This window comes from Neomonachus schauinslandi, chromosome 8 (genome assembly GCF_002201575.2).
Source record: "Neomonachus schauinslandi chromosome 8, ASM220157v2, whole genome shotgun sequence".
Lineage (NCBI taxonomy): Eukaryota > Metazoa > Chordata > Mammalia > Carnivora > Phocidae > Neomonachus > Neomonachus schauinslandi.
Window position 1 is genome coordinate 115764711 of NC_058410.1, and position 15171 is coordinate 115779881.

The 15171-nt window shown below is 58.6% G+C and overlaps 1 protein-coding gene across 2 annotated transcripts in view; it reads right to left on the reverse strand.

Annotated features, from left to right (window-relative positions):
- The window catches only part of ITPR3 (inositol 1,4,5-trisphosphate receptor type 3), a 67101-nt gene that overhangs the window by 22594 nt on the left and 29336 nt on the right, over nucleotides 1–15171 (reverse strand). For both annotated transcript variants that reach the window (XM_044917633.1, XM_044917632.1), the window contains exons 8-24: nucleotides 12827–12973; nucleotides 12500–12595; nucleotides 11891–11941; nucleotides 11576–11718; nucleotides 10491–10590; nucleotides 10254–10414; nucleotides 9539–9680; nucleotides 6756–6917; nucleotides 6016–6188; nucleotides 5383–5502; nucleotides 4850–5032; nucleotides 3608–3859; nucleotides 3376–3520; nucleotides 2734–2875; nucleotides 1869–2068; nucleotides 641–770; nucleotides 102–159 (exon numbers count right to left, since the gene is read on the reverse strand). In XM_044917633.1, the coding sequence (XP_044773568.1) occupies nucleotides 102–159; nucleotides 641–770; nucleotides 1869–2068; nucleotides 2734–2875; nucleotides 3376–3520; nucleotides 3608–3859; nucleotides 4850–5032; nucleotides 5383–5502; nucleotides 6016–6188; nucleotides 6756–6917; nucleotides 9539–9680; nucleotides 10254–10414; nucleotides 10491–10590; nucleotides 11576–11718; nucleotides 11891–11941; nucleotides 12500–12595; nucleotides 12827–12973 (2405 nt within the window). The remainder of the gene's footprint in view (nucleotides 1–101; nucleotides 160–640; nucleotides 771–1868; nucleotides 2069–2733; nucleotides 2876–3375; nucleotides 3521–3607; nucleotides 3860–4849; nucleotides 5033–5382; nucleotides 5503–6015; nucleotides 6189–6755; nucleotides 6918–9538; nucleotides 9681–10253; nucleotides 10415–10490; nucleotides 10591–11575; nucleotides 11719–11890; nucleotides 11942–12499; nucleotides 12596–12826; nucleotides 12974–15171) is intronic.

The window sequence follows — 15171 nt, forward strand, 5'->3', positions numbered from 1 at the left end:
AGCCCAGCCTTGGAGACCCCAAGGAGGGGGGGTTCTCACACCTGCGTCAGCATTGCCCACCCAACCGCACACACCACCCCCCGCCTCACCCCTGGCCTCACCCCACTCCAAACATGGCCTCCGCCTGCTCCCCGATGCGGTCCAGGTTCATGTTGGCAGCTGTGGGGAGCAAGAGTGGGTGGATGGGGGCAGGTGGCAGGTCCGTGCCCAGGAAAGATGAGGAGCACAGGGGTGAGGGAGCACTGGTTGGGTGGCAGCCCCTCTTGCATGCTCCTTCCCAGGGTGGGGGTGGAGCCAGCCAGGGCAGGGACCAGAGCAGCTCCACTGCCCTGCGGGGGTGAGCAGAGTTCTGAGCTGGGCACCAGGGCACCTGGGTTCCGGTCTGGTTCAGCCTCTCATTGGCTGTGACCTCGGGCAAGTCCCCGCCCCTCTCTGGGCCTCAGTTTCTCCATTTAGGAGTTGGAGAGAATGATGTCTGCCTTCGCCTCTCACCATGGCAATTAAATGGGCTGGGAAACAGAGGCAGGGCTGGGGAGCTGGCCCCGGGGCGTCCCCCAGCCTCCGCCCCACTAATGTGTACCCCTGGGCAAGTCACACAGCCTCAGCCTGAAGGCAGGGGAAGGTGGGGGTGGGGGCTCACTGGTGGAGTCGAAGGCCGGGGCGGTGCCATCGGCCCCGCTGTCTTGCATGGGAAACACTTCCACAAACTCCTTCTTGAAGACGGACAGCAGGTAGGAGATGCGGTAGTCCAGGCGGACGTTGAGGATGAACTGGTGAAGCGGGGAGGGATGGGGTGAGGACTGGGCTGAGGTCGGAAAGCCAGTCGTGCCCCAGGAGAGGGGAGGGGGTACCCTGAATGAGCTCTAGCACTCAGGGGTCTACGGCAAAGATGTTTCAGCTACTATAGGACATCACAACCTAAAAAATCAAGACTCCTCTCCCCGGGGAGGTCCAGAGTGCCCTCTCTTCCACTCCTGCCCCAGTGATGAGGGACGACACCTCTTCTCCGAATGAGGCAGAGACCCTCAGTCCCTCCTTCCCTAACCCTCTGTCCTCACCCCCCCGACACTGGCCTCAGTGGAACTGAAGACTAGGGGGCAGCAGGAGAGGCCAGTGTCGGGGGGGTGAGGACAGAGGGTTCGCAGAGACCCTTGACTGGTCTCTATCCTTATGGGGCGCAGAGCTTCTGGCCACGCCCCAGGATGCAGATCTGGAAGCCCTCAGCTCCTAGAATGAATCAGAATGGTCTGACTCCTCTGACCAGGCCCTGCCCAGACTGGGTCCCCATGGAGGTCACTGCATTACCCTTCCCGTCCTCTGGTGGCAGCTGGGCAAAAGCAAGCATTCTTACCACTCCCGGGGTCCTACCAGCCCCTTCTCCAAGTGTTGCCAGCGCGTCTCAGACAAGACCCAGAACAGGAAAGACCATGTCTGCCTCACCAGGAAATGGGCCCTCAAAGCTCTAGCTCTGCTCCAAAATGTCTGTAGGATGGCAGTATAGTCCCCTCCCCCTCTTCCTTCCCTCATCTGTACAATGGAGGGACGGAGCTAGGCTTTAGTGCACACCAGAATCACCTGGGAGGCTTGTCACAGCACAGACTGTGGGCCTGCCTCGGGTGCCTCGGATCCGTACGGAGGTCTGGGGTGGGGCCCAAGAACGTGCGTTTCTGAGTTCCCTGGTGAGGCCGTTGCTGCTGGTCCAAGGACCACACTTTGGAAACCACTGGGCTACACAGCCAATCACCGTGGAGCCCTCCAGTACTGGATACTGTGATCTGAGCAGGGGTTCACCCCCCAGCCTCCCCGCCCCGGGCCCCACTCTCCTGCCCTATTCCCAACACCTCTCAGCGCTGTCCTGGCCCAGCCACCTGCAAGATTTCCAGGATCTTCAGCTTGGTCTCCATCACCACAATGTCTTCATTGTCCTCGAACTTGCTTCTGTCCAGTGGCTCGGTGGTACCAGCGCCGGCAGACAGGCTGGGGGCACCAAAGACAGACTGCTTGCGGCTCAGCACCATGGTGGACATCATGTGGCCCACGCCCTGGATGGACCGCCGCACGTTCTTGCCTGCGGAGTGCGAAGCACCAGGGGGTCACGGGGGTGCACAGCAGGACCCCTGGGTCTGACTCTGACTCTGTCTCTGTCAGAGGCAGGGCTCACCCAGAAAGGCGTCCTGGGGGAGGTGAGCTTTAAGCCAAATCTGGGCAAAGAGGGGCTGGCCAGAGCAAAGGTAAACTGTGTGGGGAGATGAGTGAGAATTCTCCTGTGGGGCATCCTGAGATGCTGCTACAGAGCATGGGGGACAGAGGGGACACCGTGTGGGGAGCACTACGCACCAGGTGTCAGACTATGCGCTTTTTGATTAGAGGAGTTTATGCCCCCTGGGGGTGTCCCCGAGGGCAGGGCTGTGTCTGCTGTCAGACCAGTGGCTCCTCGATGGCGGGGCTGTTGCTCGACCACTCCCCTGTCTGACTGGGAGCTCCTCAGGCAGGGCCTGGGTCTCCCCTCCTCCCTCATTATCTCCCCTCAGGACCAAGCTGTGTTGGAAGGCAACTCCCCCAGACCCCGGGGTCTCCACAGCGCCTGGACAGGGGCCCCTCTGGTCCAGCAGGGGCCAGGAGACAGGCTGCACAGGGGGCTGATCAGAGAGGACTCTGGCACTAGGAGGAGACGGAGGAAGGCCAAGGCTGGGGCGGGGGCGGGGGGGGGTGGCCTTGGCCACTAAGCCTCACCGCCTGAGTCATCGTAGGCCTGCAGCATGGCCGGGGGGCCCTGCACGCAGTCGATGATGCCCAGCAGCGTGCGAGTGAGCCGCAGCAGCTCGCTGAAGCTGTAGAAGCCGAAGTAGATGAGATTGTGCGCCAAGCTGACCACCTGCGGGGAGGGGGCGGGGCCGAGGTGAGCGGGGCGGGGCCTCGCGGAGGGCGGGGCCAGGAAGGGAAAGTAGGGCGGAGCGGGTGTTAGGAGGAGGTGACGAAGGTCCTCGGAAAAGGCAGGGCCTCTGGGAGCACGGGGCTGTGAGGACACAGCCGCCCCCAGTCAGCTAATGAGGAAGCGAGGCCGGCAAGGAAGGCTACTGGGGGGTGGGGGCGGGATAGGGCAGAAACGCAGGAAGGTGGGGTGCTCCCCGCAGGAGCCCGTGACCCAGGAGGGCCTCCAGCGGTGAGTGGACCATGGGGAGGCAGCCCTCTCCCAGGTGGCAGGGGAGAAGTTTTCCACTTGGGGAGTCCTGGCGATCTATGCGGGCTCCCTGAACTGGCTGGGGCACGGAGGGAAGTGAGGTCATGGAGCCCCCAAAGCGCCCCTGGGGGCAGCTGAGGGGGCCAACCAGAGCCCCCCAGCACCAGCCCCTCGCCGCCCCCCTGCCCAGCAACCTCGAAGGTGAGCTTGTTCTTCTCCTCATTGGCAAAGGGCACCGCCTCGCTGACCACGTTGTTGAGGTAGTCCTCCACGAAGTCCATGGTGCTGGCAAACTTGTTCTTCTTGTCGTCGCGAGAGGCGTTTAGGTTGGAATCATAGCTGCCGGGGGGAGGCAGTGAGGCATGAGGGTCGCTGAGATCCTCCCACCCTGGCCTCGCCTGGCCCACCCTCTGCTCCCCATCTCACTCCTTGATGGTGATGGCTGTGGGGATCTCAGTCCAGAGGCGGGCAAACTTGACCGGTGTGACCAGCTCCTGGGGGTCCCTGTCCACATGCACGTGCAGCATCAGGTGGCAGAAGGAGGCGCGCAGGTCAAAGGGCAGCATTTCGTCTGCCATGCACAGGAAGATGAGGTCAACACCCAGCTGCTGGGAGATCTCGTCAATGGCCAGGTACTGGCGGTCCAGGCACATGCGGGCAAAGAGCTTCAGCTGGTACCTGCAAGGGCGCGGCGGAGGGTGAGCCCGCGGCAGGTGCGGGCCAGCGTGGGCCACCAGCACTTGGGCCTAGGCTGGCAGAGGCCTTGGGAAAGTGCCAAAGGGACTTAGGTCAAACCAGGCACCCGCCAGCATAGCAGAAAAGACACAACTTTGAGTGAGCATTTGCAGCTCTCCCCTCCTTGCGAAGGAAGAAACCACTTCTGGCTCAGCCAGGACAGGTTTTCACGGGAGGAAGACTGGCTGAGCATGAGGCTGGGAGAGTCAGGGGAGGGAAGTGTAGTAGGGGGACGGGCCTCTGCAGAGCAGCGGATGCAGGGGTGAGCCCGGATGGAAGAGCAGCTGAAAGGAGGCCCGCAGACAGCCCTGCTCTGCATGGGGTGCTGGCTGCCCTCGGCTTCCTGGGTTTGACCCTTGGCCCACCACAAAGGAGGTGTGACGTTGGGCAAGTCCTTTCACCTCCCTGTGCCTGTCTCCCCAACTCTGGGGGTGACAGTAGTCATGGGGCTATGGTGAGGCGTCGATGAGTGGTCAGGTGAAACACTTGGAACAGGGCCTGGTATATGGCCAGCATTGGATAAGTGTTATCTAGTAATCTTATTTTTTTTTTAAAGTCTCTTTTTATTTATTTATTTATTTGAGAAAGAGAGAGAGAGAAACAGCATGAGAGGGGAGAGGGTCAGAGGGAGAAGCAGGCTCCCCGCCGAGCCAGGAGCCCGATGTGGGACTCGATCCCAGGACTCTGGGACCATGACCTGAGCCGAAGGCAGTCGCTTAACCGACTGAGCCACCCAGGCACCCTCTAGTAATCTTATTTTTTAAATAAATATGTGTGGAGACAGGTTTGGGGTTCATTCAGCCCCGTCCCTGGGCTGAGCTCAGCCTCCCCAGTGAAGGCTGCACAGCTGCTGGGGATGGGCTGACGGCCTTGTGAGGAGGCCCAAGGGCACCGGAAGCGCTAAGGACGGGAAGGAGCTGGGCCCCAAGGCACCTGTAGTAGCTGAGCACGTTCTCGTCATGGGCATTGCCCGCCCGCGCCTCCTGGGCTAGCTGCCGCACGCTCTTCTCATGGTGCTCGTTATTCCTGTCGGTCCAAGTGAGCCACACCTCCTCCTCTGAGTACTCGATGCTCAGGTACTCGTGGGACTGGGCCATCTCCTTCATTGGCCGAAGCCTGCAAACCAGGGCCAGCCATCACAGGGAGTGGGGGGCCGGGGCAGGACGCCATGCCCAGAGCCCTCCGCGAGCATGTCCGGCCACAAAGACCCCTCTAGGAGCTTGGCTGAGTGCCGGGTCAAACACACTCCTCGGACCACGAGCTTCTCAAGGACAGAGGATCTGGCTCATTCCCCGAGGCCTCCTTGCTCACACGGTGCCAGCACAGAGCTGGCCACACAGCAGGCAAGGGTGTGTAACTGCCGGTTCCAGCCTGCACACACACGGGGCCCAAGCTCTAAGGAGCCTGAGGAGCAGGGGAGCAGGGCGGAGGCCGGGCTGTGGCCAGGGGACAGCGCAATGGCTCACTCGGTCTGGATGAGAATGTCGCTGTTCTTGGGGTCCAGCACACACTTGCAGATGAGCTCCTGGGTGACGGGGATGGCGATGTGGTTGGACACACACAGGTCAGAGAGGTAGTCCAGGAACCTGGGGTGGTGACCGCAGGGGTGGGGAGGGGACTCAGAGGCCGCTCCCTGGTGGGGATGAAGCCCACCGTTCTCCTTCCCCAGCTGGCAGCCCCAGCTCCCTGGAACCAGTTACTGCTTCTGCTCCTGCCCCAAAGCTTGGGAGATGGGCCCCGCTGCCCAGGGACGGACAAGTCATGGGCATCTCCCTGATCACCCTGGGGCAGGGGGAGGCTGGCTAGGGGTCCCGGGGGTCAGGGTAAAGGGGGCACAAGGACAATTGGTTCAATACAGGCTCCGACTTTGTCACCAGAGGAGGGTCTTGGGGCTTCTGCTGTACCGGACATCAACCCTCTGGCTGCAAGATTGGGCCACATTTGGGAAGGGTCCTGGGGAGGCGCTGCAGAGGCCAGGACACTTTACCGCTGGAGGCAATGGTGTTTCACTATTTTAACCAGCAGTGCCCACTACCTCTGTACCCTGGGAGGACCGGGAAGAAGGGAGCGGGCGCAGCAGGGGAGGCGGGTGGGCTCACCTGGGCTCCCGGTTCTTGCGCACGAGGCTGACGAAGGTCTCCACCTCGGTCTTGGTGATGTGTTTCTCTAGAAGCTTGCGGTTGTTGTGCAGGAGGGCAGTGATGGTGTCTTCCGCCAGGATGTCATAGCCGATCTGGGACTGCATCATCCCAAACTGCTTGGCGATGTGCTCCTGGAGAACAGACGAGCTGAGTGGTGGGGAGCCTGGCTCTGCTCCAGCACACCGCCCCAGACCTGGGGACGGGGACCCCCATCCCAGGCAGGGGACTCCGACTAGCCAGGTGGAGGTCTGGGACAGGAAACTCGCTCTGGGCAGCGGAGTGGGTTTACACAACAGAGTTCTTCAACTCACAGCTTGCCTCCCAACCAGAGTGAAGCCTCCGTGAGGGAGGAAATTGTCTGGCAGGACCAGCTACATAATTTGTGGGGCCCTGTGCAAAACGAAACAGCAGGACCCTTCTTCAAAAGCCAAGACTTTCAAGATGGCCACAGCAGAGCATCAAACCCAGCTCGACGCCCTTCCGAGCATGGAGCCCGACTGCACACCCACGAAGCTGGCCCTACTGTCTGGTTCCCTGCTGTATCCCCGGGTCGAAAACAGTGCCTGGCACATAGCAGCTGTGCGCCTCCGAAACTACTTGCTGAGTGAACAAAAGCAGGAGTGAGGGGGTGAGCAAGCCGGGAGCGGGTGAGTGGGGCCGCCGGGGCCTGGAAGGCTCCGGCGGGTAAGGCAGCGCACCTGGTTCTTGCGGTAATCCTCCTGGGAATGCCTCAGGACCCGGTAGCAGAGACGGAACATGTGCTGGTAGGGGGCGTTCTTCTGGTCTGACAGCTCCTCCAGCCGCACCAGGGGGCCCTCACCCCCCTTGTCACGGAAAGGGGCCTTCAGAATGCCAAAGATCTGGGGGAGAAGAGAACATGAGGAGCGATCCCCCTATACCCGCCTGCACTCCTCATCATCCCAGGAACCCTCGGCCCCAAAGTCACCCTGCCCCAAAGCCACACCGACATGAACCCCAAGCTGATTCTAAGCTGGACTGAGACCCCAGCCCACCCACCATCGGCCCCACCTCCAGCCCCCACTCCCTTCTTTGGACTGGGATCCCGCCGCGGGCCTCAGCCACCCGTCCCCACGTGACTAATCCCAGCTCAGATCCTGGGCCTGGCTCAGCATCTGGGGGAAGAGCTCAGGGCTGCCACAGCTCAGGGGTCTGAGATTAAGAGAAAAGGCAGGCCCGGCTGGTGTGGCCAGAGCCCAAGAGACCAGACGCAAGCCTGCCTCATCAGAAAAACGTTAACGTGGGGCGCCTGGGTGGCTCAGTCGGTTAAGCGGCTGCCTTCCGCTAAGGTCATGATCCCGGAGACCCAGCGGGGAGTCTGCTTCTCCCTCTGATCCTCCCCCCTCTCATGCTCTCTCTCTCTCACTCTCTCTCTCAAATAAATAAAATATTTAAAAAAATGTCAATGTAATTAATAAATTTTAAAAGCAGGGTTTGGGTGAGTGTGAAAAACTGTTCTACACCAGAAACCAAAGAAATACAACCAAATGGAATGAGAAAACCTTCGTGGGATCCTGGTTCAAAAAACAAGCTTTAAAAAGAGAAATCAGATATGGATGGGTATTATTACTAATTTTCTTATGTGTGATAACAGTATTGTGCTTGCGGAGGCCAATGCCCTTATTCCAGGAGATGCACGCTGAAAAACTTAGGGGTGAGGTGTGCCCTGGTTGGAAATGCATGGGTGGAGGGACGGCTGCATAGGTGTATAGTTACATAAAACCAAACCAACAGATGAATGGATAAAGAAGATGTGGTATATATATACCATGGAATATTATGCGGCCAACAACAACAAAAAACGAAATCTTGCCATTTGCAACGACGTGGATGGAACTGGAGCGTATTATGCTGAGCAAAATAAGTCAATCAGAGAAAGACATGTATCATACGATCTCACTGATATGAAGAATTCTTAATCTCAGGAAACAAACTGAGGGTTGCTGGAGGGGTGGGGGGTGGGAGGGATGGGGTGGCTGGGTGATAGACACTGGGGAGGGTATGTGCTATGGTGAGCGCTGTGAATTGTGCAAGACTGTTGAATCACAGATCTGTACCTCTGAAACAAATAATACATTATATGTTTAAAAAAAAAAAAGAAGATAGTAGGAAGGGAGAAATGAAGGGGGGGAAATCGGAGGGGGAGACAAACCATGAGAGACGATGGACTCTGAAAAACAAACTGAGGGTTCTAGAGGGGAGGGGGGTGGGGGATGGGTTAGCCTGGTGATGGGTATTAAAGAGGGCACGTTCTGCATGGAGCACTGGGTGTTATACGCAAACAATGAATCATGGAACACTACATCAAAAACTAATGATGTAATGTATGGGGATTAACATAACATTAAAAAAAAAAAAAAATACCAAACTGGCAAAATGGTAACAAGCAGATTCAGGCAGTGGTGGTACAGTGTTCACTGTACTATTCTTTCATTACTTTCTCAATATTTGAAAAGTTTCACAATCAGGGGCACGTGGGTGGCTCAGTTGGTTAAGTGTCTGCCTTCGGCTCAGGTCATGATCCCGAGGTCCTGGGATGGAGCCCCGTATCGGGCTCGCTATTCCTTGGGGAACCTGCTTCTCCCCCTCCCTCTGCCACTACCCCTGCTTATGCTTTCTCTCTCTCTGTCAAATAAATAAATAAAATCTTAAAAAAAAAAAAAAAAGAAAGAAAAGTTTCACAATCAAAACTTAGAAAAAATATTTTTTTAAGTAATCTCCACACCCAGCGCTGGGCTGAGATCAAGAGTCACACACCACGGACTGGCTCAGCCAGCCAGGCGCCCCAGAAAAAATTTTTTTTTTTTAATTTTATTTATTTGAGAGAGAGGGAGAGAGAGAGCAGGAACAGCGGGGAGGGGCAGAGGGAGAGGGAGAAGCAAACTCCCCGCTGAGCAGGGAGCTGGATGCGGGACTCAATCCCAGGACCCTGAGATCATGACGTGAGCTAACGGCAGACGCTTAACTGATTGAGCCACCCAGGTGCCCCCTATTTTTTTAAGCACAAGTTCTGGGGACACCTGGCTGGCTCAGTCTGTAGAGCATGCGACTCTTGGTCTCCAGGTTGTGAGTTCAAGCCCCACATTGGTGTAGAGCTTACTTTAAAAAAAAAAGCCTTAAATAAAAAAAAGCACAAGTTCTCAACCCGACATCCCGAGTTCAAATCCTGCCCTGCTGCTTCCTAGCCGCATACTCAGGGTCAAGTTACTCCAACCTCTATGCATTAGACCCCTCACAGGTAACCTGGGGGTAATAATAGTACCTCCCCCAGGGGAGAGGATCCACCAAGCCAGTACGTGTAGGGCGCTTAGGGTAGCGCCTGGCATGTGGTCAGGGCTCAACAAATACTCATTTTCTAAAAAGGGGCGAAGAGAAGCTGCAGAGAGACTGAAGCTCCACCGCAGATGGGAAAAGGCTCCTGTTCTGGACACCCGGCCCCTCCCCCACACGTGTGCACACACACCTGTTTGAGGATGTTCTGCTCCCTCATCAGCTTCTGCCGTTCCCGGTTGGGCTTGGTGACCATGACGTCCAGCACATTCTGCCCATTGTTGGGGACGTCACTGACGAAGAACACCAGGTCCTCCAGCAGCTGGATGACAAACCTTCATGAAGGGACACCAGTGATGACAAGTGTAAGGCACCAACCCTGGGAAACCCCCCGCCACGGGCAACCAGCCCTGCCCCAAACACACTCTCATCAGGCCACTCGCCCACCCTGCGATCCAAAGCACAAAGCCTATCATTGGCCTTCAACTTCTCTCCCCAGCTTTACCCCAAAAGGCTCTCAAAACACACACCTCACCCGACCCACCCTGGATTCTAAAGTGCCCCCGAGACAAAGAATCTCAGTATACTCCGATCTGGAAAGGAACAACAGGGCACAAGGTGTTTGGGGTGAAGGGCTCTGCATTTCCGTCCTGACCCCGCCACTTACTAGCCGTGTGACCATGGACAAGTCTCTTAACCTCTGTGAGCCTCAACCCATCATCACGGTTAGTTCTGGGAGTACATGAGCAATACATGAGGTAAGGGCCCCAGGGTTCACCAGAACCTGCCGGAACAAGTCCCCACCTCTGTCTCCCCGACCCCAGCCAGCCAAGCCTGCCCGGCTTCTGCTTTGTGACTCCTGGGTTCATGAAATGCAGACCCTTCGAGGACCCTGCCGTGTGGCCCACCTGCGGTCGTTCTGGCTGATGAAGCCCTCGTTGAGTTTCTCCACGGCACTGGCCAGCATGGAGCTGGCATCGTTGGCGAAGTCCAGGTCTCGGATCTCGGACACTGGCACAGACACGATGGCAAAGGCCTCCTTGTCCTCCTTGGTGGGGCAGGTGCCCAGCTGCAGGGACAAGAGGTCAGCAGGGCACCCAGGGACAAGCCAAGGCCCTAGCCCCGCAGCCCCGGCTGGCTCGCACCATGAGCCGAATGGGCCGCTCCTCCTCGATGTCGATGGGCACATTGGTGCTCTGGATCCACGTGTTGGTGCAGAGGTGCCGCAGACGGACGTAGGAGTTCCTGCAGGTGGGGCCGGGGGGGCAGGGCACAGGGAGCGGGCCTCAGAGCGCATCCCCGCTGTCTGCCTGCCCTGCCCCACACAGGCTCCACATCTCCACCCGACTCCATGGCCATGGGACAGGGGAACCGATCCCCTCCAGGGGAGGAGCCCAAGCCAGAGGAGAGTGGCCAGCAAACAGCCCTCAGGCCCTGTGCTGTTCCGACCCACGTGGCTCGCCTGTGCTCCCAAACCCAGAGCGCTCCAAAAGCCCAGGCTTGTTTGTAAACTTGAAACCAAGATTCATTTGGACAAATGAGACTATTTAGACTATTTATCCCACTTCGCGTCAAGATGCATTCATCTCAGAGCAGAAACACTCTTGTCTCTGATTATGAAATGTAATTACCTTTCTGAAATGAAAAACAATCTGAATCTCAAAAGGCACCTGGTCCCAAGAGCTTCAGGTAAGGGCTGGTGGGCCTACACTGAGTGACTCCATTACGTCTCCCATCAGCCCTGTTATGGGTAACTTGATATGCCCACTTGACAGATCAGGCAGTCAGGGCAAAGGGACTGAGGTCAGACAGCTAGTAAATGCCAAAGCCTGACTGACACCCGGGAAGTTTCTTGATGTTACACCCTAGCATCTACGGTTGGGGGGCCTTAAAGGTCAGGGAGCCCAGTCCCCTCCCCTCCCTCCCGCCGTGTGCCGTGGACAAACTCATGCTGCATGTGCTTGAGTGTGCAGAGAGACGGGGGCAGGTGCCTGATAAAGAACACTGGAGAGAAGGCGTTTTGAACCCAGGGCCCGGCACATGGCGCATGTTCGGTGGTAGTCAGCTGCCCACAGCTCTGAGAGCTCGGTCCCCAGAGGGGCGGGACAGGCAGGTCCTGAGGCCAGAGGAGCTCAGGAGGACAGAGGAGTGTGGGATGCAGGGGGCCCAGGGACAGGACGGCACAGCCTGGGCACCCCCGTCAGCCCCCAAGCACACAGCACCTACTCACCGGGGCACAAAGGAGTCGGTTTTCTGCAACGTGGTGGGGTCCAGCTCAAAGAGGGAGGCGATGTCGTTGCCATGGGGCACAGCCACCAGGCGGTACTTGATCTTCTCCCCAGCGTTCCGGCGACCTACACGACTCTGAGCACCCTGGGATAAGGACCCCAGCTCAGGCAGAAGCCCCTCCCTCCTCTCGGGCCCCCCGATACCACCTGGAATCCCACCTGAGAGGCCTTCTCCCTCCAGCTCACTTCCCAGGATTTCCTGGCCAACACCCACGGTCCCTCTTCCCCGGGCCCTGGAGCCCTGCTCTGGTCCTCACCATTCCCGCTGGCTTGGGATCACAGGCATCACCCTTGTAGCTGGGGTTCTCCTGGACAGAGACACAAGACGGGGGCAGCTACTAGACACTGAGCTATGCTCACATGACCCCCACCCCAAAACAAGGTCCACATAGGGAGCCCCCACTCTCCCAGGGGTGCCCACCCCAGCACTAAAGCCCAAGTCGCTCCTGAAGAAGCCACCAACGAGAGTCCCCAGGCCCTGCCCTTCATGCCCCTCTTCATGGACCCACAGATCAATACACACACACACACACACACACACGCCCTAGTATACACAAGCCTGCATTCTATGGACAGACAAACATGTGGAATGTAAGTTATACGAGGGGTGGGAACCTGGCTCGCTGGTGATTCCCCAGGGTCCAGAATAACTCGTGGCACATAGTAGGGCTGCTGTAATGTTCATGAGGCTTATTTGCAGGCACGCGCTTATTTGATAGTATTTGTTTAATGCAAGAGTGCAGATAAGACAGGGGCCACGGACACGTGTGTCTATGTGTGCAGACGTGCACCGGCTCACGGGCTCCTGCGCGCCCGCGTGCCCACGCAGCCCGAGCTCCCAGGGCGCCCTCGACCTCCCCACTCACCTCGGCAGCCAGGTAGTTGCCTGTGGCCAGGTGCTTGAAGCGGTACAGGCCGTTCCAGTGGCCAGCTCCCCCACGGCAGGGGTCGTGGTGGACCACCTGGGGGGTGCAGGGGTGAGGCAGGAAAGGGACACTGGCCAGGGAGCAGTAGCTCGGGCCCTGGGGAGGCCTGGAGAGCTCTGGGTAAGTGGCACCCGGACCTGCCCCCCTCCACACCCCCTGGCCCCGCCTCTACACCTCCTACCCTCCAGGGTGACGGGGGAAGAAGAGGGGGCGGGGCCCAGGGCTGGCGAGGAGGGGCTGGGTCCTGGGTAAGAAGCAAGCTCTGACCTCCACCTCCCAGAGGGCGTTGGAGCTGGTGGCCGAGGTGGCGGACTGGCGCAACGTGGTGCGCAGGAACACCTGCAGCTTGCCCTTGTACTCGTCACACGTCAGGAACTTCTCCTGCTCCGCGTGGAACAGCCGCACCACATCTCCCTACAGCCGTGGGTCACGGGCTCAGGATGGGCCGGGACCTTCCCGGGGGGCCAGCCCCCCGCCGCCGTCCCCCCCACCCCCGCCCACCCTCAGATGCAGGCGCGGCTGGTGCAGGGCCCCTCCTGCTCCTTTCAGAGCAGCAAGCAGAGGGCGAGATGCATGCTGAGCCCCACCGGAGGGTGGCCAGGGCCAGGGGCTGGCCCCTCAGCCAGGTGCTCTGCCCATACCCCAAATCCAGAGCCTCCAGACGACTGGGGCGGGACATGCTCTTATCCAGAACCTTCCCCAGCCTCCTATGTCAAGCCCACCCTTGGCTATCTCCTTCCCTGATTCGTACCTCTAGTAACCCCACCTGACCTCTAAAGGCCAATCTCAAGTCACCCTCTCTATGAAGGCAGGAGGGGTATCACCTTCTGGGGTCCCCCCAGGCCCATGGCTGCACCTCCCTAGGGCCCCTTCTGCCTGAATATGGGTAATTCTTGCCCATTTCCTCTGCTCCCACGGGCCTGGAACAGCTGGAGTGCAGAGACTGTGGCCTATTCATCTCCGGAGCTTTGGACACAGAGACCAAGTTTGGACCCTGGTTCTGCTTCCCAAGCTGTGTGACCTTGGATAAGTCCCTTAACATCTCTGAGCCTCAGTTTCCTCTTGTGCAAAATGGGGATACCATGGCCCCTTGCAGAAATTGCGAGGGCTATAATTTGTATAATGAAGAACACTGCACGTTTCCCACGTGCTAGCCGCTGCGTGAGCCCTTTACGTGGACTTCCTCACCTCATCCTCACCCACGCTGCCCGGGTACCTATATCATTATCCCCATTTTACAGGTGGAGAGACTCAGGCAGAGAAGCTAAGTGTCCTGCCAAGGGTCACACAGCTAGTGGCAAAGGGGACATGAATCCGTGGTGCAGCTCCGGAGCCCTCACCTTTCCACCACACTTCCTACCCTGTGCCCACCTGTGGAATGAATGTGCGAGCGAGCGAGCGAGTGAGAGAAGATACATAGATTAAGCCAGTTACTTTGGCAGAACCTCGTGACTTCTGTATCCACGCAGTACAGGGCGAGAGCCAAAAAAGGGGTGGACTCTGCACACTCAAATCTCACTTCCAGGTGGCCTGGCCTCTAACATCAAAGCCATGACAGAGTCACAGAAACCAGTCCAGGCCACACCATGGGGTTCGGCCCAATGATGCTTCATTTTCTAAGGGCCACACAGATTTGGGAGCAGGAATGTGTAATCAGAGAAGGCTTCCAGGAGGAGGTGGCACACAGGCTGAGGCTTGATTGCTATGTGGATGATGTGCAGGCTTCAGGGAGGGAGAGAAAGGCATTTGGACAGAGCACGGGTGGACGGAAAGAGCCTGGGAGGTGGGAGGGGGCTGAGGCAGCCTGCGGGGGCAGTACAGTGTGACAGAGCAGCCCGCCTGGGAGCGGAGGGTAAGGGGGGACACTGCAGGCTTCTCGGGGGATGCAATGAACACAGGGCAGCCAGCCTCCTCAGGTGGCTGCTCTCAGGCCTGTCACCTGTGCCTATACGTCCCTTTCATGGCCAGGTGCCTGCCAATTCCCCTAGCTGAGGAGCCCCACCCTCTCTGCTACCCCCCAAGTCTGCCCTTCCATATACGACCTACCCCCCAATAGGCTGGTTCTACCCCCTGAAGCCCCACTTAAACCTCTGAGCCCCCCCCACCACCACATTTGGTTTTCAGGGCTTGTGTAGCAGTCTCTCCAGCCCTCCCTGCCCCTCGCTCTGCTCTCTCCCTAAGTCATTACCATGGTGTTTCCCAGCAGTACTGGGTCCGGCAGGCTGAACCCCTCAGCGCCTGCCAACCCCTATGTCCTAGCACCCACGCCAGTGGGTCTGGAACCAGGGCACAGGCCCTGACTCAGCAGCCTCAGGCCCTTGCCTAAGAGGGCACAGGGCAAAGGGCAGGGCACCTGGCCCGGGTCCACGGAGCCAGTGCTGGGGAGGGGACAGGGTGCTCAAAGGATCTTGGCCCCCAAGGTGAGGGGACGGGGACCCCTAGTCCACTGGCACACCCTTAGTAAGAGAAAAAACAGAGGCTAGCCAGGACCCAGAAAGGATAGAGAGGGAGGCTATGAGTCCAGAGACAAGAGAAGGGGTGGTCCAGCTTGTGGGGGAGCGCGGGGGGTCTGGGGTGCTGGGGGGGGGGAGGGAGGCTGAAGAGGGTGCAGA